The 25,155-nt window shown below is 39.6% G+C and overlaps 1 protein-coding gene across 2 annotated transcripts in view; it reads left to right on the top strand.

The window, feature by feature from the left end:
• The window catches only part of Esyt2 (extended synaptotagmin 2), an 89,901-nt gene that overhangs the window by 5,223 nt on the left and 59,523 nt on the right, over positions 1-25,155 (top strand). For both annotated transcript variants that reach the window (XM_090333615.1, XM_090333614.1), the window contains exons 2-6: positions 14,366-14,407; positions 15,229-15,363; positions 18,000-18,076; positions 21,405-21,477; positions 21,667-21,756. In XM_090333615.1, coding sequence (XP_090189741.1) covers positions 14,366-14,407; positions 15,229-15,363; positions 18,000-18,076; positions 21,405-21,477; positions 21,667-21,756 — 417 coding nt within the window. The remainder of the gene's footprint in view (positions 1-14,365; positions 14,408-15,228; positions 15,364-17,999; positions 18,077-21,404; positions 21,478-21,666; positions 21,757-25,155) is intronic.

Genomic DNA, 25,155 nt, shown 5'->3' with positions numbered 1-25,155 from the left:
GTAAAGACTAAGCTGGTTATGGTGGCTTATGCCTATAATCCTAGCTGCTCAGGAGGCTGAGATCTGAGGATCTGGTTCAAAGCCAGCCTGGGCACTAAAACGTCTGTGAGACTCTTGTCTTCAATTAACCACTAGGAAACTGGAAGTGGTGCTATGGCTCAAGGGGTAGGTGAGCTGAAGAGCTCAGGCACAGTGCCCAGCCCCAGAATTCAAGTTCCAGATGATGACAGATAAACCATATAAAAATCAGTGTACATTCATTCTCTTACTGAATTAGAAATAAATATGACTTTAATCAGACATAGTAGCATATGGCAGTAATCCCAGAGACTGAGTTTGAAGTCACCCTGGGCTACATAAGGAGTTTGGCTCAGAAATAAAACTGTTCTTATTCAGATATTTTAAATAACTTAGAAAGTATATTGGAATTCACCTTTTTTTTAGCTTTCTTTTCTTTGTTAATCTACCAAAAATACATAGCATCCATTTATATAACAAAGAAATAATGATTTGTTGAAGATGAACACTTTTTAAGCATTTTGCCAGCAGAGACAGGATCTCTCTGCTACCATTGTTTTTCCTTCAGCCAGAAGATGCTGTGAGCTTGTGATGTTACTCTAATCAAACCTGTAGTTTTCTACTGTAGCTAATTTCCTACCTTTTGTCAGTATACAGCCCTTATTTTAGACCAGTGGAGTTTGCAATGAGATAGGAAGGTACAATTTTTCCTTACTCAGATAGGCTTCCATTTGATTTGTGATGAGGATATAAAAAGGGTGACTCTTGGGGCCGGGAGTTTGGCCGAGTGGTAAGAGTGCTTGCATAGCATGTGGTACCAAGTCCTTGGTACCACATATACAGAAAAAGCCCAAAGAGGGGCTAGTGGTAGAGCTCTACCCTTGAGAAAGCTCAAGGACAATGCTCAGGCACTGAGATCAAGCCCTGAGAAAGGATGACTTGCTAGGAGCTGGTGACTCACTTACTTATTCAGATTGCAGAGATTTGAGGATTGCTAGTCCTAACAGAAAAGTTCTTGAGAGTCTCATCTCCAATAAACTACTGAAAAATGTGCAAGTGAAGCTGTAGCTATAATGGTAGAGCTCTAGCCTTGAGCAAAAGAAGCCCAGGGACAGTTCCCAGGCTGAGTTAAAGCCCCATCATCTGCACACAAGAAAAAAGGGAGGGGAGGCTGTAATCACTGTACTCACAATCAGTGTATTAATACCTTTTCGTGTTCCTTTGTGAAATTTCTCCTCTCTGAGGAGAGAATTTTGAAAATATTTCCTGTTACAAGTAGAACCATACAAATGAATTTTTCAGCAATGTTATTGTGCTATATATTCTTTTGGTGTGTTAATTAACACTGGTTCAGGAACCAAGTCTATAGAATACTGACACAATCCACTGAGCAAATTATAACCTTGGTCGTTCAGGGAGGGGTTAATGACTTTGTTTATTCTGTGAACAATTGGTTTGTCTGCTCTTTATATAAATGAGAAATAGATTAAAAATAATTCCTTTTGTAGTCCTTGAACCATGCAAAGTAGTGATTTGAACATGATGTGAAGATCTATTCCAGGGTTTGCAGGTGTTTTTGGAGAAGCACTGTTCTTTACAGCCTTTAATGTGGAGTCCTGTTTTCCTTATAAAGCTATCTGAGCAAAGCATTCCAGAATCTTAGAAAATAATTTTTTTTGTCAGTTATTGGGATTGTAATCAGGATTTGGGTGCTATCTCTGAGCTCTTTCTCTCAAGGCTAGTAAATTACCACTTTGATCCACAGCACCATTTCCAGTATTCTGGTGGTTATTCTAGATAAGATTCTCATGGACTTTCCTGCCTGGTCTCGCTTGAACAGTGATTCTCTGATCTCAGGCTCTTTAGTTAGGATTACAGGCGTGAGCCACCAGCACCCAGCAAAAAAGGCCTTTTAATATTAAGATTCTTGTTCCCATTTTTCTACTTTCTATGAGTGCTGACTCAGGTCTCTGGAAGAGATAGGAATAAAGCAGATTGGAAACAAGGGTTAAAGAGAAAGTTTGGGAAATTGGTAAAGAAGACCTGGGCACTTACCCAAAAGATTGCCAGTATACAATAAAGCCACCAACACAGCCATGTTCAATGTAGCACTATTCACCATAGCTAAAGTATGAAATCAGTCCAGATGCCCTCAGTGGATGATTGGTTCAAGAAAGTGGGATACATACACAATGCGATTTTTCTAATCAATTACAAATAATGATATTGTACCTTTGTAAAGAAATGGAAGGACTTGGGAAAATTGTTAGGTGAAGTAAGTAAGGCCCAGAGAGACAAAAGGATGCATGTTTTCCCTTGTATGTAAAAGCTAGCTCTAGCATATAAACTCACAAGAAAATAGATTGGGTGGTATGGAAGTATATGCAAACACATTAACTGAAATATGATAGAGTCAAGGGAGAATTCAAAGTAATTTCTTAGAAAGGCAAAGTCAATGCCCAACAAAATCAGCACCAGGAAATGGGTGCAAAAAAGGAGGTAGGCCTAAGGGGAGAAGGGTAGATGAATGATGAAGGGAAGATGGGGAGAATCCAGTGTTTATCTACAGAAGTAAGAAGAAAGAGAGTGAAGACATGGGTAGGGAAAGGATAGGTGAGAATGTTGAAAGGGGTGACATCGATCAAGATATATTCATAAAGTACTTTGTTAAATTGTAACTCCTTTGTACAACTAGTTAAAGATAATAAAGCAGCGTAACTGTGAAAAAAAAAAAGCACAATTTAGTGTTGGTGTTGCCAGCTTAGGCTATCATTTTCTCCTGATGTGTTCAACAGCAGGCACTGGAAGGAGCAGGACTCCTCGCTGCTGTCTAGAGAGTAGCAGATATCATCAACGGACTCAACATTAGCAACTTTTACCTTGGAATTCTTGTCGTGTGTGTGTGTGTGTGTGTGTGTGTGTGTGTGTGTGTGTGTGTGTGTGTGTGTGTCTATGTCCCTGCATACATATTCAAATACTAGGACTTGAAATTAGGACCTCAGTACTATCCCTTAGCTTTTTCACTCAAATGGCACTTTACCATTTGAGCCACAGCTCCACTTCTGGCTTTTTGCTGATTAATTGTAGATAAGGATCTTACAGACTTTCCTCCTTCCATCCTTGGATCTGAACCTTCTGAGTAGCCAGGATAATAGGCATGAGCCATATATACCTGGATGATTGCCTTGTTTTGTGAGCCAACATTTTCCGAGCAATTTTACTTCGGGTAAATTTATTTATTTACTTATTTATGTTGGTCCAAGACCTGGACTTGAATTCAATACCTGCCACTCTAGCACTTGAGCCATGCACCACGCCTCTAATCGTTTGGTCAAGTGTATATTTTTTTAATGTTGGGGTAATGTATAGGAGGTTACAGTTACATTCATCAGGTAGTAGGTGTATTACTTCTCACACATTGAAACCCCTCTCATGTGTTTGTCCCCATTTCCCTCTCCCCCCTTTTTGTAAATTTTTCTCCTGTTGACAGAGAGGTTAAAACTAGTTTGTATGCAGATAAAATAATACAAAGCATTTTAAGGGTTTCTTAGAATTCATGGTTCTTTTTTCATTTGTTTATTCTGTAAGATTGTTGATTTTAAACAAGGAGAAGAACTATCAGCTATTACAGACACTCTCAACCATGCAGGAACAGATAGTGTTTCAGGTGGAGGCACCGCATGACACTGCCCAGTGGAAGTGTGTTGTGGGTAGGGGTGGTCAGAGCAAGCCTGGTGCTCACAGTCTTTGGTAATTGACATCCCAAGACTCCTTTCCATGTGAAAGGATTGTTCCCCAGCAGCCAGTAATTGCTCCAAGCATTATGTGCAGTTTTGTTTTCACACAGTGACTGAAGGTCTTCAGAACTTTCCTTCTTGGAATGAATGTTTACTCATGCTCACGAGTAAACAAAAATAAATTTTGAACTTGGCTTTTGACGTACTTTACACTTGAACTGAACTTCCAATGCTTTGCTTTACTTACATTTTCTGTAGGGTCTTGCATTTTTGCCTGGGCTAGTCTGGACTACTGCCTGCTATTATACTTCTCACAGAGTAGAAATGATAGGCATGTGCCAGCCACTATACTAGCTATTGGTTGAGAGGGGACCTTGCTTTTTGTTTTGGTTGGCCTCCAGTTGTGATTATTACAGTATCTATTTTCCAAGGAGCGGGGACTATAGATGTGCACTATCATACTTGGCTAAATAAAAATATGACTTGCTAAAGCGATCCTTCACATATCATTGAATTTTAATTAAAGGTATTGATACTAATGCTTCAATAATAATAGAATTAGACATAGCTATCTGTATTTGAATTTCCCAGATGTTATCTCTGTAAACTTAATATCGTATAAATACTAAATAAATCTACACTAAGTTTATTAATGTACACTTACTCTTTAAGGAGTGAATCAGTGTGACTAATTAGTATTGCATACTTCAGCACTTCCTATGCACATTTGTGTGTGTGTGTGTGTGTGTGTGTGTGTGTGTATGTGTGTGTTGCTGAGGCTTTGAACTCAAGGACTTCCAGTTGCTAGACAGACTACCACCTGAGTAATCTAGTTGTTGTCTGCTTTAGTTATTTTTCAGGTAGGCTCTCATGTTTTTGACCAGGGCTGGCTTCAGACCACCATCTTCCAGTCTTTGCCTCCTTGAATGGCTGGAATTACAGACACACACTGAGCATTAGTAGGATTTTAAAACACTTCCTACTTTCCCCACCAGATACTTGCTATAATACTTGTAGTCATACTATAGTGTGGAATTTACAAACGATTCTATACAAGTATTGCTCACTATTAATATTGAGCTTCAGAAGCAGTGTTGTTTGAAGAAGGTCATTCCCATTACCCAACTGCAGGTTTGTTTTTGTTTTTTTTTGTCATGGGGCTGAACTCTAGGCCTGGGTGCAGTCCCTGAGCTCTTTAGCTCAAGGTTACTGCCCTACCCCAGGGCCTGGGCATTGTTCCTGAGCATTTCAGCTCAAGCTACTGCCCTTCCCCTTGATTCACACTGCCACTTTGGGTTTTCTAGTAGTTTATTGGAGATAAGAGTCTTATGGCTTACTGCTTGGGTGGCTTTGAATCGCGATCCGCAGATCTCAACCTCCTGAATAGCTAGGATTACAGTGGTGAGCCACCATGCCTGGCTCCTAACTTCAGTTTTATTCCAAATTATATTCTTAATTTTCAGAGATGGGAAAATATTTAACTAGAAATTAAAATTTGACCATTTTATCCTTTTGTTTTATGCTTTCTATTTTGGCAAGGTGTAACAGGAAGGACTTTAGAGTCCCTTGAGTCTGGAGTTCAGTCTTCCCAGTCTGTTATGTTATTTGTTAGTCATTGATCCTTCAAAGCCTTCTTGTGAACATTAAACAAGATATTGTATGCAGAGTTCCTGACAAAGTTAAGTGCTCTGACTTTGTATATTTGATTTCGTTATTCTAAACACACAACTTTGGTAATATCAATAACATTAGAATCTCAACTAGACCTTTGTTCTTTTAAAAGACAACATTAAAAATATTTTTGGGGTGGTGTCAACTCTTAACAGAAAAACAAACAGTCTCACAATGATTATTTGTGGTTTACAGAGATAATAGTAAGCACAAAAGTTTGTTATATAATTGGAACTTTAAAGGAACTTTCAGTAATTTCATTTGGGCAATGTGATTTGAAATGAAATTGTGAGTTCACCCATTGCTATATAACAATATGTTTTTCTTTTCTAAGTATCTTCTCTGATGTTTTTACCACTTTAAATTCTGTTTTGTGCAAAGTGACCATATGTTTATGAATATGGGTTAGGGAGAAGCAGTTTTACTTAGTGAACAGAACTTAAAATTTTGTAGCAGATACATTCTCTTCAAGATTAATATAGTCTAGTAAGATTATATCTTTAGCGTTTTTGAACTAATCACTTGCAAATTAAAAACCTTAGAACTATTAGATGACTTGGGATGCTCCTGCAAATCATCTCAGTAACAGTGTAGACCAACTCATTGGCATCTTTTTTTTTTAATTGTCAGGATTATGTATAGAGGGGTTACAGTTACATTTGGCAGGTAATGGGTATATTACTTCTTGAACCTTGATACCCCTTCTCATGTTTTTGTTCCCCTTTTCCTCTCCTCACCCTCCCAATTATCTTGTTTTCCTCCTTCCCTTCCCTATTTCAGTTAAACAAATAAATGTTTATACAGTATACCAACTAACAAAGTCAGACACAATAGCCACATGAGATTAACTATAAGTGGGAAAAAAGAGAAAAGAAATAACTTCACACAGTACATTAAAAACAACAATCTCTTGTTTCCATATCTTAAAGTTCATTTTGTTTAGTTTTATTGTATATGACTATATGTACATAGCTTTTGAGCTATTGTGATCCTCTTCTAGGAAAGTCCTAGATGTGTACTAATTATTACAAATGAGGGAAGCCATGGAGCCTATGTTCCTTTGGGTCTGGCTTACTTCACTTAATTTGATTTTTTCCCCCAAGTCTTGCCATTTCCTTACAATTGGGGAGCTATCATTCTTTCTGATGGCAGCATATAATTCCATTGTGTATAAGTACCACATCTTCTTGATCCAAGCATCTACTCTTTCCTCTTCAGAGAATTCTCTGTTTAAGTTTTGTTGCAAACAGATTTTATGACTTCTATCCCACATGTTGAGAAATAACAAGAGCAAAAAAAAAGATTATTATTATTATTATTATGCCATTATTTACCAAGAGCCTTCAAGCTTGTCTTGTACAACTTCTTTCAAATAGATATTTCTTTTTCTTTCTTTAATTTATTTTAATTTTATTATCCTTAAGTAGTTGTAGAAAGGGGTTACAGGTCACCATGTGAGTCTATGACTACAATGCATCTTGATCAGTGTCACCCTTTTGTCATTCTCCCCTATTTTGCCCAACTCCACCCATTCCCTAAATTTTTCTAGTTTAATTTTTATACATATTAATCAAATATTATGATTGCACTGTCCCCCTTCTCTTCACTCATCTACCCTACCTCTCCTAATCTCTTCCCATACACCTCAAGTACTAGCTAGCTTCATGCTGTTCATAAGGGAGTTAACACCATTGGAAATCATCCCTGAATCTATGATACTTCAGTTAATATGTTTTTGCATGTGTTCGTATCACTCAGTATATGTTTGCATATGTAAATTAGATCGAATTTCCAGATATGCGAGAAAAGATTCATCCTTTGTCTCTCTAGGCCTGACTTCGCTTCACTTAATACAACTTTTTTCAGGTCCATCTATTTCTTTTTTTTCATAATTTTTTATTGTAATTAATGGAAGGGTTACATTATATTCACCATATAGAAGGTACATTACTTCACAAATATTGATACTCTTTCTCATGTCATGGTCCTCATTTTCCTCCCCTCCTCCCCCTGCACAACTTGATTTCCCCCCTACCCTCTCCTATTTCAAATATCCAATTAAGCATATATAAAATATATCAGATAACAAGGTGAAATATTGTAACAATATGCGCTAAGGGACAGTAAAAGAGATGAAAGATAACGTAGTATGTTAAGGACATCAGTCACTCATTATATGGCTTTTGTTTCTTTTTTTTTTTTTTTTTTTTTTGCCAGTCCTGGGCTTGAGCTCAGGGCCTGAGCACTGTCCTTGGACTTTCTCAAGGCTAGAGCTCTACCACTTGAGCCTCAGCACCACTTCTGACTTTTTTCTATGTATGTGGTACTGAGGAATCGAACCCGGGTCTTCATGCATGCTAGGCAAGCACTTTAACCACTAGGCCAAACTCCCGGCCCCGGCTTTTGTTTCTTTATCCTGGAGGTCCTTTCATTTAGCGTAGTACTTTATGGCCTTATTTATCTAGATTTTGTTCTATTGTGAATCTCTGCTAGGAGAGCCCAAGGTTTTTACTGATTATGTCAGATGAGGGAAACCATTGAGCCTATGTTCCTTTGAGTCTGGCTTACTTCACTTAATATGATTTTTTTCTAAGTCTTTCCATTTCCTTACAAATGGGGCAATATCATTTTTTTTCTGACAGCAGCATAGTATTCCGTGTATAAATACCACATCTTGTTGATCCACTCATCAACTGAGGGACATCTGGGTTGGTTCCATATCTTTGCTATGGTGAATAGTGCTGCAATGAATATGGTTGTGCTAGTGGATTTAGTATGCCCTAGTTTCTGGATGGTTGGGTAAATGCCAAGTAGTGGAATTGCTGGGTCATAGGGGCGTTCTATATTTAGTCTTTTACGGAACTGCCATACTGCTTTCCATAGTGAACAAGTTTGCACTGCCACCGACAGTGTAGTAGTGATCCCTTCTGGCACATCCCCTCCAGCATCTGTTATTAGATTTCTTGACCCTGGCCATTCTAACTGGAGTGAGATGGAAACTTAGAGTTGTTTTGATTTGCATTTCTTTTATAATAAGAGATGTCAAGCATTTCTTCATGTGTCTATAGGCCATTTTTTATTTCTTCTTCAGAGAAGTCTCTCTTTAAGTCTTTGGCCCATCTTTTAATGGGATGGTTGTTTCTTCAGAGATTAGTTTTGGGGTGATTCAATTTTTTGAGCTGTAGTTATATTTTACTTATGAGGTCCCTGTCTGTTATATGGCTAATGAAGATCTTCTCCCACTCTGTGGGCTTTCTATTTAACTTGTTAGGTCATACAGAAGCTCCGCAATTTAGTCCCATTTGTCCAAACTTTCTGTAATTTGTTGTGTTTTTGGACCTTTATGAAGAAAGTTTCAAACTGTGCCAGCTCATTGGGATTTTGTATGCCTGGTTCTCTGTTAGTTCCAGAATAAATCAGGCACTGCAGAGGATATCTTTGCACGCTAACCTCACATATTTCATGCTAATAGCTTGGATGTTCCATAAGAATTATAGAATAAAACCAGCCCTATTTAGCATGCTCAAAATGTGCAATTATCACTTGGATGTGGTGCTGTTTTAAGGGGTAGAGCGCTAGGCCTGAGAAAGCCCAAGGACAGTGCCCTGGCCCTGAGTTCAAGCCCCAGGACTGGCAAAAAAAAAAAAAAAGTAAAATAAAAACTTACAGTTTTCTTATAACCTATTCCTTCATCTTGTAGTCGAGCCACACTGCTCATTATCTCATTTATGTAACTGTACCCCCTCTGTACACCACCTTTACAATAAAATAGAATAGCTTTTTTATGCCAAAAAAATAAAAACAAACTTTTTTAACTCTTTCACCACTATAGTTCAACTCTTGGACACTAGAATGTGGTGTCCAATTCTCTAGCAGATGCCAGTTGAGGGTCCATTAATTCATATTCGATTCTCACACTACCTGTAACTAGTTAAGATCCCACAGACCTAGGACCAGGTTCCATCCATGCCTCTCCTTCCGGTGCTAATTCTTGTAATAGGCTGTCACTGGTACTTCTGACCAACCACTTGTAAATGTGGTTTCTAGTTTGCTGGATGGCTCACAAAACTCAGGGAAGTACTTACTGGCTCAATATAAAGGCTATAGACAACCAGGCAGATGAATTGTACACTGGGCAAGGCACAGGCAGAGTCAGTGTTGATACCCTTTTCCAGACGCTTGCTCTGCCTACTCCCTGGTAACTTCACATAGCCAACAGCCAAAAGCTCTCTAAAGCCTGTCCTGCTGTGATGGGGGCCTCAATTAGTAGATATTAGGTGATCATCTCACCTTTTAGCACCTATCCCCTCTCCAGGGGTGGGTGGAGAGTGACTGACTGGGAGTTCAGTTCCTGCTCCCATTCAGAAGCTAGCTAGGATCCCAACAGTAGTCACCAGATGAGAACAAGAGCTGGTCCTGTCACTTAGAAAATTCTGAGATTTAGGATCTTTGTGTCAGGAATTCAGGGCCAAAAACTAAATGTAGGATAAAAGATTGTTCTAGCACCTGTATCTACAAGGGTTTTGGAAGCTGTAAAGAAGCAGGGGAAGGATGGGCGCAGTGGCTAACTGGCTGACGCCTGTAATGCTAGCCACTCAGGAGGCTGAGATCTGAGGATCAAGGTGTAAAGCCAGCAGCAGCACAAAAGGGCCTGAGACTCTTCTCTCCTCTAGAAAATGGGAAGTGGGACTGGGGCATGGCTCAAGGGTAGGGGTGGTAGCCTTGAGCTGAAGGGCTCAAGGACAGTGCCTAGGCCCATAGTTCAAGCCCCATGACAGATAAAAAAACAAAACAAAACACACACACACAGGGGAAGCCAGGCATGGGCCTGGACACTGTGGCATAAGAATTGAAGCCCAAGCCATAACACAAGACCCTACCTCAAACAAAGATGAAGGCAAAGAGAAGCTGGAGAGGTGGCTTTAGTAGTCGAGTACCTGCCTGTGAGTGTCCTGAGTTCAGTCCATAGTACCATACTTCCCCCTACTCCTCACTCTGGACGGAGACCATGTATATACACTTTGTTCTGGACTGTTCATGAACCTCCAGGTGGCACTGCTCCTCCCTCTCCAGACATGCCTCCTTTTCTTGGGACAGGAACAGAACCTAAATGCTGGATACATGGGATTTTCAGGGGACACAGCCCACACATTCAGTACAACAAAGAATAGCTCTGTGATGAAAAATGAGTTGATGAAAGTTTGAGTTCATAAGTGTCAGAAGTTGCTCTACCAGACATGTACTGAGGAATCACTGTGGCATCAAGCATGACCGAGTTCCTGAAGCTGATGTTGGAAAGGAGAGACATTCAACTGCAGAGCATCTGGGAGTTGCTCACCATGTGTAGTTAGAAAGGCATTTGGTCAACACAGCTATGCTTTGCCTTTTGTTGTTGTTGGTGGTGGTGGTTGTCATGGTGGCGATTGTGGGGCTTGAACTCTGGGCCTAAGGTGCGGTCCCTGAGTTCTTCAGCTCAAGGACAACTCTCTACCAGGTTGAGCCACACCAGTTTTCTGGTGGTTAATTGATGAGTAGGAGTCTCAAAGACTTTCCTTCCCTGACTGGCTTTCAACCATGATCTTCTGATCTCAGCCTCTTTACTCAATAGGATTATAGGTGTGAGCCACCAGTGCCTGACTGGAATACTTCTGCTCTAGGAAAATCCTATTTCCTATTATTATCCCCACTAGTGTAATTAAAACATGGTTTAATTATAACTTAATTTTCACTTAATTTCATTTTGTTAAAAAAATTAGTACATCTGTAAAAACATTCCCCCCCCCCTTGTTTATTTTGGAGACAGGGCTTCACTAAGAAACCCAAACTGGTCTGTAACTCAAAACATTTCTGCCTCAGCCTCCCAGAATGCTTGGATTATAGATGTGTACCACTGTACTCAGTTTGTAATATTTTAATCTTAAGTTATAGTTGTGATTAAAAAAAGTAATTGATGCTTCTCATAAGGAATTCAAAAATATAGAAATAGAGAAAATGGTCAAGCCTTGTTCTTTTTTGTTACTGATTTTAGTGAATAACTTAGATGTATATTTGCATACATATATGTGTAGAGGTATGTACAAACAGTATTTTAAGAATATATGAGCTGAAGTCAGTGGCATGGTGGCTTACGCCTGTAATCCTAGTTACTCAGGAGGCTAAGATCTGAGGATCCCAGTTCAAGGCCAAGGCCAGCCCCAGTACTAAAGACAGTGAGACTCTTATCTCCAATTAACCACTAGAAAAGCAGAAGTGGTGATGTGGCTCAAGTGGTAGGGCGGTAGCCTTGAGCTAAAGAGCTCAGGGACAGTGCCCATGCTCAGAGTCCAAGACCCATAACTAACCAAAAAAAAAAAAAAAGTGATCTGTTAATCACTGCTTGTTTGTAGGAAAATTTGTCTGTACCTTGCATTATCAGACACATTACTTACTCATAATCTTTAAGTCTTTTTTAGAAAGTAGTACATTTAATGGTATTTAGAAACAGGAATTTTATATACTATTCTGATTATTAACATACTGGTTCAGTTAAGTTACAGATTTTGTGGGGATTCTCTGTTGGAGACAAGATAGAATTTCTTCTTCAGTGGTCTGTGGTTTTAAAGGGGCAGAGGATGAGGATTCTGACCCTACTTCATTTTGAATGGTGTTGTGAGAAGTACAGGTTAAGGAGAGTTAGCTGTGGGCACTGGAGCAACTGGACTCCAGTGGTGTCACAAATAGGAAGTTTCCTGGAACTTCAGCAAGCTAGTTCTAGGTAAGTGCTGGTAGGTGAGCAGTGGGGAGGATGAAAGATCTGTGGAGAAGTGCACTAGCCATATGTGTCAACCATGCTGCTTTGGTTAGACTCAACAGAAACGTGATAGATGTGATATGTTAAAGATGTGAAAATGTTATCATTCTGTCTGAAGATTAACTTGAGGAAGTTGGACTATTCCAACTTACCTTTGGTAAGGTAAATTGAAATGAGATTCCTATTTTCTAGAAGAATTGTTTGGGCAGCTAAATTTACTATTGTTGGGAAGCCTGGAAAGGAGAGGCCTTGAAGAGAAGTTGTTGTAGACAGACATCAAAGAAAGACAAGTTCATTCAGAGATGTTAGGTTGATGCCTTCAGAGATGTTAGTTCGTATTTGCTCTGAAATTATAGAAAGAGCACACCTGTGAAATAGAAGATGTATTTTTTGTGTTGTTGTTTTTTTTTCTCTTGCCACCCATTGTTGGTTGGACTTAGAGGGAAGGAGGAGGGCAGTAAGGGAGGCAGACAGCCTCTTAGTAAGTTAGGAGGGACCACAGCTGAATATATGGTCGAATACTTTGCACACTCATAGGTGGCAACCTCTCATCCCATTGTTGACCTGACTTTTACAGGGTTCAGATAATTTACAGTAATATAAAGAGATGTTAGTATACTAGTCACAGATGAATTGCACATGATTAATTTTGTGATTGAAAAGTTGCAAATACTCCCCAAATTTTCTCCTGTTCCTTATGAGGGAGTATAGCATATTCTTTTATCCTGGGTCTAGCTGGGTCAAAATTTGCCTCTCAGAGGTTGCAGAAGCACATCCCCCAGAATTAAGTGATCATCTCCAGACCTTCTCTTTAGCATAATCCTTGCTTTTGCTTTTTGGTTTTTGTTGGTCATGGGACTTGAATTCTGAGCCTGGAGACCCTGGGCTCTTCAGATCAAGGCTACCACCCTACTGCTTGAGCCACAGGGCCATTTCTAGTTTTCTGGTGGTTAATTGGAGATAAGAGTCTCAACAAACTTTAGTGCCTGGACTCTCACACAATTATACAAAATATACACAAATGTATAAAATATATATAAATATATAAAATATATACACATAAATATATATAAATATACAATATATACAAAATACAAATATGTATACAAATATATAAAATATTTGTGTATTTTTTTGTGATATGGCACAGTACAGCAGAATATTGCCTGTGTAGGCTTGCAGACAAGAGGGAACCCATAATACTGCCACTGCCACAGCAATTGTATGCTCCTCTGCTGAGGCTTAGGAGGTTAGAGTCACTGCAGAGCTGCTGAGAACTCATGTACTATGCCTGATAACTACTGAACAGTGGCCTCCATGTTCTCAACCATGAGAGATAGAATTGTTAATCAGAGAAAGTTCTTTATAGACACATGGGAGCATGAAAGTATATCCTGCCTGATCCAGTGTAGCCTCACTAGAGATGAGGTAAGGGCGTTTGTTGAAAATTATAGACATCAAAACCTTTTCAGTCACTAGTACAAACTCCTGAGATCTGTTGGATCTCTAAACCACAGTATGTTCTCACAGCATTGTTCTGTGTGCTCTTCTTTCTTTGAAAGCTCTCTGTCTGGGTCCAAAAACAATGATAGCTTTCCTCTGCAAGTAATTTTAGCTCCAAAAGAAAATTTCTCCTCTCCCACAATATTTAGGTTTCTTTTTGCCTTTTCAAACAAATCTTCAGTCCACAGATGCTGCTCGTGGAAAATTATAAGATGCATTTGGGGAAATATGGAGACTGGGTAGAAAGGAGCCTCTTATGGAAAGGCATTTGATCAGGGGTAAAGGAGGAGGGAAAAAGAGAGAGGTAGAGTTTGAAGACTAGATTTCTAGAATGTAGTGATGACAATGTTGATGGTTCTTTTTAAAAGGGAAAGATCCATTTTGTATATGTATGGTTCAGCTGCCTGTGATTTTCCTTCTGGACCTTAGGAGGAAGAGAAGGCTCTTAAGCTCCAAGTTGCTTACTAAGCCAGGTACCACACATTTTAGCTTTCTCTGAGACTATACTCCAGAGAGTTAGAGCTGAGTGTTTAAAAGAAGCATAATGTAAACATAAGGCATACAACAAGAATACAAAGTAGCCTGCAAGACACTTTATTTACAGTTGTCTGGCAACAGCTCATATATGTGCATTTTTTTCTCTTAGGTGCATTTTCCAGACACTGAAAGAGCCGAATGGCTAAATAAGGTAAGATCAGAATATTACAAATACCATCTATCAGTGGAATAGAAGATGAGAAACCATCTTCCCATATTTGGGGATTTTAGTGTGGCAGCATTTGGGTTCTTTCAAATGCAGCAGGCTGGCTTCTCAGCAGAAACTGAATCATAAGATAAATATTACATTCCTTTCTAAGAGGAAGCGCTGTGTCATTGGGCTGAAAAAACATGGTATGCTTGCATTGCATCACTATTGGCTGTGTCTTTCTTCCTGAGTAAAGTGTTCAAGTCACTTTTACAGTGATCACAAGCAGAGTTAAATAACTGTCAAGAAGCAGAACAATGTAATATTTTTAATAATGTGTTTTTTAATTGGAATACTGAAATTGGGTCCATTTACCTGTGTGTTGTGCATCTTTTGGTCTATAACTGAGCACCAGTCTAAATAGTTATCACTCTACAGCACTAAGTTACGTGTGTGTGTGTGTGTGTGTGTGTGTGTGTGTGTGTATGTGTATGTGTGTGTATGTGTGTATTAAGGTTTCCAGCAGTGATAGGACACAACAGCATATTGGCCAATTTTATGCATGGAATCTCTTAGATTTTTTCTGCCCAGGCTGGCTTTGAACCAAAATCTTCCAGGTTTTAGCTTTCAGAATAGCTAGAATTGTTATAGCCTTGAGCTTGTTTGTTGTAATAAGTTTAGGTTGAACTTTAAAGTATGCGTAATAAGAAGACCATTTCCCCTTTTCTTTAGAAATAGACTTGGTTAAACTGTAGGACTATAATTTTTCATTATGACTGTTATTTTGAATTATAATAACCAACATGAATTATTTTTCTTTCCAGACCGTAAAACACATGTGGCCTTTTATTTGCCAATTCATAGAGAAGCTGTTTCGAGAAACTATAGAACCAGCTGTGCGAGGAGCGAATGCTCACCTCAGTACCTTCAGCTTTACAAAGGTGGACATGGGTTACCAGGTCAGTTACTTCTTTTTTTTTTTTTTTTTTTTTTTTGCCAGTCCTGGGCTTGAGCTCAGGGCCTGAGCACTGTCCTTGGACTTTCTCAAGGCTAGAGCTCTACCACTTGAGCCTCAGCACCACTTCCGGCTTTTTTCTATGTATGTGGTACTGAGGAATCGAACACGGGTGTTCATGCATGCTAGGCAAGCACTTTAACCACTAGGCCAAACTCCCGGCCCAAGTCAGTTACTTCTTATGTCCTTCTTATACACACAATAGGATTGCCCTGGAAATATAAAAACCTATTAGGCCACCCCAAATACTGTGGAAGAGTTTGTTTATCAGGAAGACCAAGTTTTATGCATGTCACTCCTTTGAACCAGCCTCTGTGCATCCTGGGCTGACTTTTCTTACTTATGGGAAGTCTGCATGTTGTCCCTACTCTAAATGTGGATTTTGTGCCCAACTCAACCTTCACATGTCTTTTTGCTTCACATTCTTCTGATAAAATTCAAAATATGTAGTTTGACACATTTAGAGTTTGAGATGTGAATTCACACTAACATCCATTAATTGCCAACAAAGTTAATTTTGTTTACCCCTTTCAAGATGTTAAAATAATAGCTCACCATACTGATCTTGATTGTAGGATCTTACTCATTACATAGATGAAAAGAAAGAGATTTTATTAATGGGACAGTAATGAAAACAAAAACTATAGTTTGTAATACCACATCTAATAAAAAGCCTCTGAAGCCAGCACAGTGGCTCACACCTGTAATCCTAGCTATTCAGGAGGCTGAGATCTGAGGATCAAGGTTCAAAGCCAGCCTGGACACAAAAGGACTGAGACTCTTATCTCCAATTAACTTCTAGAAAAGTGGGAAGTGATGGGGCTGGAGGTTTGGCCTAGTGGTAGAGTGTTTGCCTAGCCTGCATGAAGACTGGGTTTGATTCCTCAGTACCATGTGCATAGAAAAAAGCTGGAAGTGGTGCTGAGGCTCAAGTGGTAGAGCTCTGTCCTTGAGAAAGTCCAAGGACAGTGTTCAGGCCTTGAGCTCAAGCCCAGGACTGGGAAAAAAAAAAAAAAAAAGAAAAGAAAAGAAAAGTGGAAGTGGTGCTGTGGCTCAAGGACTAGGGGGTAGCCTTGGGCTGAAGAGCTCCCTAGGACAGTGCTCAGGCTAAGTTCAATCCCCATGACCCCCTTCCCCCCCCCCCCAAAAAAAAAGCCTAAGTGACTCCATCATGGTAAATTCCTTTTTTCTGTGAGTTGTTTATTACTTTTGCTGTGAAGCCTAGGCTGGCCACAAACTCGTAGTACCCCTGCCTCAGCCTTCCAAGTGTTGGGATTTATAGTAGCTCTCATTTTTCAAGCCAATTTTTATAAGAATTAGCAACAGTTCATGGTAACATGTTTTACATGCCTAATAAAAATGCAGAATGTGACCCTACTTTAAACACCTCACCTACACAGTTCATACATCTTTGTGCACAGAAGAAACATGGGTATCACTATGCAGTAGCTCAAGGAGGTAGCTGGTGTGGCTTGGACATTGTCTTTGCAGGTGGCTCTATGTGTCATTGCTGGCTCTGTCAGTGTTGACTAGTGTGTAGAAGCTCAAAGAGGTAGCCAGCATGGCCTCAGGAGCATCTAACAGGTGGCTCCGTCAGTGTTCATCCCATGCTTTCCTGACTGCTGATCATCTTTCCCCACGAAAGCTGATTTTATTCATATTGAGAATACTGTCTCTTGGTGCAGATATTCTGAATGCAGTATTTGTAGAGGCTCATGGGGACACTGTATATCTAGTTGGTTCTGTTAGCTTGAGGTGTGGCCATCCTGTTCAGATGGCCAAGTACTTGCACAAAATGTTATGTGGCCATGTAATTTTTACTTTCCATAACCTAAAGTGATAGTAGCAGTTGAGAATCAGCTCCAAGTTCAAATGCTGTAAAGTGCACATCACAAACTTTCTGTACAGTATAATAGATATTTTAGCTTTAGACAGCATTTTCTTTTCCTGTTTTCTTAGTGTTGGACACTATCCAGCTTATCTTTTTTAAATTTATTTCAAAAGCCTCATTTTTATGACAATCTCAAGTGAAAAGTCTTAAGACATACAGTTACGTTTTAAATAATGTAGGTAAGAATTGAATAGCATAAAATGGTCAAAATTAATTTAAAGAAATGATGGAAATTATAAAATTTTGAAAAGGACTGGAGGTATGGATCAAGTGATAGAGGCTAGCTGTGAGCAAAAAAGTGAGGGCACAAGGCCCCAAGTTCAAGCCTTGGTATTGGAAAGGGGGAGGGGGAAGCATGGGAGGGAGAGAGGGTGAGATAATCTATATTATAGTGCTCACAACAATCTAATGTTGATTCAGTACTACATGGCACAGGCAGTGTACTTGGCATTTATTGTGTCATTTAACTTCCCAGTAATTTAATGAGATAGATGCCCTTGTCATTTGTATCTTATAGGAAGCTATTGAAAGAGAGGCTAAATAACTTTCTGAAGGGCAAACAGAATGTTCTAAAAGCAGAACTTTAATTCCTGTAGTATGGTGCTAAAGCTTTTCCTTATCACCTCTATGCTATATTGTGCAATTTTAAAAGATCCTTGTATTTTAAAATAAGCTACTTCTTATTTCAGCCCCTTAGGGTCAATGGTGTTAAGGTATATACTGAAAATGTAGACAAGAGACAAATTATTCTGGACCTTCAAATTAGGTAAGTTTTCACTTGTACTATATTTATTTCATGGTTAATGACAAAGAATGTCAGTTAGCTGTACCTGTAGGTAGAAGATACAATGGAGCATGTTTCTTAGTATTCTTTGTGGGAATATTAGTTTTTCCGAACATCAAATTTTATTCACCTTCTGAGTTTTTGTTTGTAACAGCCTAGATAATTGTCATTCATAAAAATGTGTTATATTGCCCAGGGCAGTGGCTCACGCCTATAATCCTAGCTACTCAGAAGGCTGAGATCTGAGGATCAAGGTTCAAAGCCAGCCTGATCACTAAAGAATGTGAGACTCTTCTCTCCAATTAATCACTAGAAAATGGGAAGTGGGACTTTGGCTCCAGGGGGTAGGGCGGTAGACTTGAGCTGAGGAGCTCAGGGACAGTGCCCAGGCGCAGAGTTCAAGCCCCATGTCCCCCTCCCCCCTCTACAAAAGTGTTACATTAAAGGAATTGAATGTACTACAAGAAATGAAAGCTACACAACAACCCTTATGTACTTGGATGCAAAAATTCTAAATGTTGGGCTGGCGCATGGCCTAGTGGTAGAATGCCTGCCTAGCATGCAGGAAGCCTTGGGTTTGATTCCTGGGTACCACATATACCAAAACAGTTGAAGTATCACCATGGTTCAAAGTGGTAGAGTGCTACTCTTAAGAAAGCCTAAGCATAGTGCTGAGACACTGAGCTCAAGCCCAAGGACTAGAAAAAAAAAAATCTAAATACTGCATCAATAAACAACTCAGCAGCATATTAAAGTGGTTATGCACCACAAAGTAAAATTTATTCCTAGAATTTAAAGAATTCCTAGAATAAATGTAATTTTTTTTTTTTTCCAGTCCTGGGCTTGAGCTCAGGGCCTGAGTACTGTCCTTGGACTCTCTCAAGGCTAGAGCTCTACCACTAGAGCCTCAGCACCACTTCCAGCTTTTCTCTATGTATGTAGTACCGAGGAATTAAACCCAGGTCTCCATGCATGCTAGGCAAGCACTCAACCACTAGGCCAAACTCTTAGCCCTACTGCACTGCTGGTAAGAATGTAAACAAATTCAGCCACTCTGGAAAGCAATTTGGAGGTTTTTTAAAGAACTGAAAATAGACCTTCCCTACAATCCCACCATACCACTCCTGGGCATCTATCTGTCCTGAACATCATAACTCAGGATATGATAAGAACAAGGCTATGTTCATCTCTGCACTATTCACAATAGCCAAGCGATGGAAACAATCCAGATGTCCTACTGCAGATGAATGGATACAAAAAATGTGGTGTGTGTGTGTGTGTGTGTGTGTGTGTGTGTGTGTGTGTGTGTATGTATATACACACACACATACATACATACAATGGGATTCTACATAGCCAACAGACAAAATAAAATAATGGCATTTGCAGGGAAGTGGATGAATCTAGAGCAAATCATGTTGAGGGAAGGAAGTCAAGACCAAACGAACAAAAGGCTCATGGTATCCTTAATATGTGGCTATTAGATCCAAACAGTACAAGAGAGAGGACTGAAAAGTTGCACACCCAATAATATGGACATGGTACTGGAAATATAAACACAACTACATAGTCATAAAAACATACGACTCTATAGACATAATGTTTTATGTTTTATTGCATAGATTAATATGTATCTGTGACATACAAACCCTCAGCCTAGTTTTAATTATGTTCTAAAATCTAAGTGCCAGTGATTATATGTAGATTCCCTTCTTGAATACTTGTTAGTTAAACACGTCATTCGAAATACGATGTAAAAATCAATGTTAATAAATTCTTTAATAAAATTTTTTAAAAAGAATTCCTACAATATAAAACATATATTTATATGTATAAGTAAGACATGAAAACCAGTCAGTGTAATACATCACATTAACAGAAAGGGAAATTACATGATTGTCTCACTTGAGGCAAAAACACTGAATGTTATGACAATAACAAATGTTTTCTCCAGAGATAGCCAGAAAAGGAAATAAACATCATCCAAATGGGAAAAGAATAGTAAAATTATCTCTGTTCATAAAGATAGGGTCTATGTACAAACTTCTATTGGGAGTCAAAAATCAGGGTGTCATGGTTCAAGACCACCCTACACAAAAAGAGGTTTGTAAGCTTTCATTTCAACTAATGGTTCAGTACAGTGGCATGCACCTTTTATCACCAACAACATAAGGAAACATAAAGGATCACAGACCAGACTGACTGGGGTACAAAGTAAGACCATACTTCAAAAATAACAAAGACGGAAGGACCTGATGGTATGGCACCCAGCCATTGAGATGTAGTCTCCCAGACTTTTTTCCCGTCCAGCTGATCTTGAACTCAGATCCCCTAGTATCCACTCTCCTAGTAGCTATATGAATTGTTGGCTTGAACCACTGTATCTGACTAAACCTAAACTTATTGTGGGGGAGGGGGATGCATGTGAGTGTGTTTGTGCGCGCGCGCGCGCGCGCGCGCGCGTGCATGTGTGCCTGCATGCGTGCGTGCGTGCGTATGCCCACATGTATGTGCACCAGTCTTGGGGCTTGAACTGAGGACCTTGGACACTGTTCAAACTCTGCCACTTGAGCCACAGCCCACTTTTGGATTTTTAGTAGTTTACTGGAGATGAAAGTCACATGAACTTTTCTGCTTCTGCTGGCTTCAAACCTCTATCTTCAGATTAGCCTCCAGAGTAATGAGCCAGTAGCACATGGCTGTTAAACCATTTTATTTATTTATTTTTTTGTTCAGTCATAGGGCTTAAACTCACAGCCTGGGTACTATTCTTGAGCTCTTTTGCTTAAGGCCAATGCTATACCACTTGAGAAATAGCTCTATTTCTGGCTTTTTGGTGGTTAACTGAAGATAAAAGTATCACAGACTTGACCTGCATGGCCTGGCTTTGAACCTCAGTCCTCAGATCTCAGCCTTCTGAGTAGCTAGGATTACAGGTGTGAGCCACCAGGGCTCAGCAGCTGTAGTTTGTTTTGTTTTGGGGGTTTTTTGTGTTGTTTTTTTTTTTTCAGTGGATCATGGGGCTTGAACTGGCCTTCCTGGGCTCTGTTCTTGAGCTCTTCAGCTCAAGGCTATCACCCTACCCTTAAACCAAGTCCCACTTCTGTTTTCTAGAGGTTAACTGGAGATAAGAGTCTCAGATGCTTTTGTGCCTGGGCTGGCTTTGAACCTTGATCCTCAGATCTCAGCCTACTGAGTAGCTAGGATGACAGGCGTGAGCCACTGGGTCCAGCACAGCTGTAGTTCTTAATCAGTGATTAAGAGCATACTTCCACTCATTTTGTGTAATGCAGAATGTTTTCTGTGTTAGTTTTGTAGGAAATTGTGAAATTGATCTGGAAATCAAACGATACTTTTGTAGAGCTGGTGTGAAAAGTATACAGGTAAGTTTTTCAGATTTTCAGCTTAAAGTTCTTCAAGTTACCCAAAGAAAATTGTAATGTTTCTAAGTTTTGGAAGTAAGTTTATACTTATGGTTATAATTGGAAAAAACATGAAGTCAGATGCTTGAAAGTTCCTAGGTGACCCTGTAGAACTGTGCTGTCTGACATGCTCTACTTTCCTGAGGACAGATCCATGGGACAATGCGGGTGATTCTGGAGCCACTCATTGGAGACATGCCCTTAGTGGGCGCTTTGTCCATCTTCTTCCTCAGAAAACCAGTAAGTCCATGTTTATGCCATGTTTATCTACCTGTCTATAACAAGGAAAATACAGATACACAGAAAAATAAAGTAGAAAAACAAAATTATATCCTTAACTCACTATGCTCTTTGCTTTTCTCTCTTTCCCCACCCTCCCCTTCTCTCAGTAGTACTTTGGTTTGAACTCAGGTATTACTACTTGCCAGGCAGACACTCTGTCACTTAAGCCAAGTCAATATCTTTTTTTTGCTTGCTTGCTTACATCCCTCCTCTCCCCACCCCTTCCTCCCTGCCTCTCTTTCTCTGTCTCTCTCTTTCTCTGTCTCTCTCTGTCTTTCTCTGTCTTTCTCTGTCTGTCTCTCTCTCTCTCTCTCTCTCTCTCTCTCTCTCTCTCTCTCTCTCTCTCTCTCTCTCTCTCTCTCTTTCTTTCGGCCTAGGTACTATACTTGGACACTTTTTGCTCAAGGATAGCACTCTGCCACTTGAGCTGCAGAGCAGCTTCCCACTTTTTCTGTGTATGTTGTACCAAGGAATTGTACTCTGGGCTTCATTCATGCTACCCCAGCACTCTACCACTAGGCTACCCTCCTGGCCTAGGGCTTTTAAATGGCACAAAAATTCTTTTTATTGACCCTCTAACTTTTGGATAAGCCATAATGTTATTGTTAGATAGGTATTTCTTTGTTGTTGTTATAAATAGTACTAACTCATTATTAGCACAAAATAAGATAACAAAGCAGTTTGTTATTCCTGTCAGATAGAGTTAGTTTTCCTAATCTGGGTGGGTTCTTATAGCCTCCAGCTGGCACTGGCTTCAGTGGAGGGGCTTAAGGAAAACTGACCCTACTGGAATGGTCTTGTCCTTACAGAAAAGGTCACAATGATATAGATAGCATTTCTTGCCTCATTTCCACCACTGTTCTTCGGAACAGAATTCTGAAGGCACTGAGAAAAATACCAGGCCCAGTCATCTCCTCCTCCTCTCTACCTACTTCCCCTGAGAATACCATCTTAAGATCTTTTGATTCTTTATATTTCCAGTAGATTTCTTCCCATTCCTGCCTTAGAGGTATAGTGGCATATAGGTGACCCTCAGTGAGTCCCTGGGAGGACCTTTGACGTCGTGTGTAACTTAAAATAGTAATGTTAGTTTGTATATTTTGCCTTAAATGGCTTAATAAGAAGTATTAGCTTTTGATTTTTAGAACATTGGGTCCAGGCAGCTGTGTTGTGAAAAGTACTTTTTCTATGTAAAAACACAAGAGGAAATGTGTCCTCTTTATCTGTTAGGACTGCATTGTTGCTCTCAATTGCTTATTGCTTAAATAATGGTCATATTTTGAGTGTATTTTAAATACTTCGAACATGATATGTGGCTCCAGCGGTAGTGCACTAGCTTTTATCAAGCATGAGGCCCTGAGATCAAACTTTAATGCCACTCTTTCCCTGCAAAAATGGGGGGGAAAAACTTGCCAAATTTTAAACTTGGTTAATTTTTTTGAGAAATTTTAAGAAACACATAAGGAATTTAAGTTAATATGTATGAGAAACTGAGATCTTTTATGACTAAACAAAACTAATCTTGGGCCAGGAGCAGGACCTAGTGGTAGAGTGCATGCCTAGTATGCACTGAGCCCTGTGTTCCATTTCTTTGTACCACATACACAGAAAAAGCTGGAAGTGGTGCAGTAGCTCAAGTGGTAGGGCACTAGTTTTGAGCTTAAGAGCTCAGAGACAGTGCCTAGGCCAGACTTCAAGCCCCGTGACTGACAAAAAGAGAATAAAACAACCTAATCTTGCCAGGCACTGTGGCTTCTGCCTGTAATCCTAGCTACTCAGGAGGCTGAGATCTGAGCATTGAAGTTCAAAGCCAGCCTGTGCACAGAAGTTTGTGAGACTTTTGTGTCCAATTAACCACCAGAAAAATGGAAGTGGGGCTGTGGCTCCAAGGGTAGAGTGGTAGTCTTGAGCTAAAGAGCCCAGGGACAGCAGCCAGGCCCAAAGTTCAAGCCCCATGACCACAAAAAAGAAAAAAAGGGCTGGGCATGGTGGCTCATGCCTGTAATCCTAGCTACTCAGGAGGCTGAGATCTGAGGATCAAGGTTCAAAGCCAGCCCAGGCACAAAATGACCTGAGGTTCTTATCTCCAATTAACATCTAGAAAAGGGAAAGTGAGGCTTGACTAAAGGGTAGGGTGGTAACCTTAAGCTAAAGAGCTCCGGAACAGCCCAGGCCTAGGGATAGGGCAGTAGCCTTGAGCTGAAGAACCCAGAGACGGCACCCAGGCTGAGTTCAAGCCTCATGACCCATCAAAAAAAAAAAGCCTAATTTTTAAAAATTATTTTAATTATTAAATATTTTTTAATTTACCCATTTTTGGCTAGGAATGTTATTTTTATTTTGTGTGTATGCGTGTGTGTGCGTATGCTAATATTGGGGCTTGAACTCAGCTCAGAGTCTTACTCTCCTGTTCAGTTTTCCAGGCTGGTAATCTACCACTTGAGCCAAGTGTCAATTCAGGCATTATTGGTTAATTGGAGATGGAGATTCACAGACGCTAAGACCCAGGCATGCATGCTTTGAACAGCTATCCTCAGGTCTCACCCACTGAGTAGATAGGATTATAGGCCTAAGCCACTTGGCTTAGGGACATTCTTAACAATTTAAAGAAAGGGTTATTTTTTCATTGTTGTGGTTGTTGTTGGTTTTGGTCTGGAGTGTAACAAAGCCAATTTTTCCCCAAAACTTTGCAATATTCTTACTTAGTTTAGATCTTCCACGGGTAATTTATTTGTAAAATGGCATTATATAGTATTCATTTCAAGTGAATTTTTTAGTAACCAGAAGAAAAGGATGAGGCCAAAAAGTTCAGAATTACTCATTTCCTTTTATGGTGAATAAGGCTACTGAACACACTTCAGAAGCAATTTTTTCAGTTACTTTTAACTGGAAAATATGAGAATAGATTTACTGTTAGTTGCTAAGTAAACCTTCCTGACACCGGTGAGAAATGTAGCTGGCAGTGTTTTTTATTGCATTCTTTTTTACTATTGAGGTGATTTAGAAGTAGAGTACAGAGGCCTGTGTAAAACATTTATATATTTTGATGCTTGTTGATTTGTTTAGGTTGGTTTTGATAGTGTAGGGCTAATGAGGACACTAAAGATTCTAGAAATGATTACCTTGTGGACTAGGGAGAAGTCAAGCATAGTGTGACGGGTCGCCAGCTTGGTGGAACTGCTACTGCGTCACCCAACGCGTGGTTCTTTTTCTTCCTGCTATGTGCTTTGCACAACTTACTTCGCTTTTCTAAGCTTTAGTTTTCCTATCTATAACAAGTTTACCTATCTGTAATGAGAAGTATAAAAGTTATATATTAATATATAAAAACTTATTTAGTGACTAGCACATAGGGAA

The sequence above is a fragment of the Megascapheus bottae genome, chromosome 5 (genome assembly GCF_031878675.1).
Source record: "Megascapheus bottae isolate mThoBot1 chromosome 5, mThoBot2.hap1, whole genome shotgun sequence".
NCBI classification, from domain to species: Eukaryota; Metazoa; Chordata; class Mammalia; order Rodentia; family Geomyidae; genus Megascapheus; species Megascapheus bottae.
Note: the sequence above shows the minus strand (reverse complement) of the source record. Positions and strands in the feature narration are given on the sequence as shown.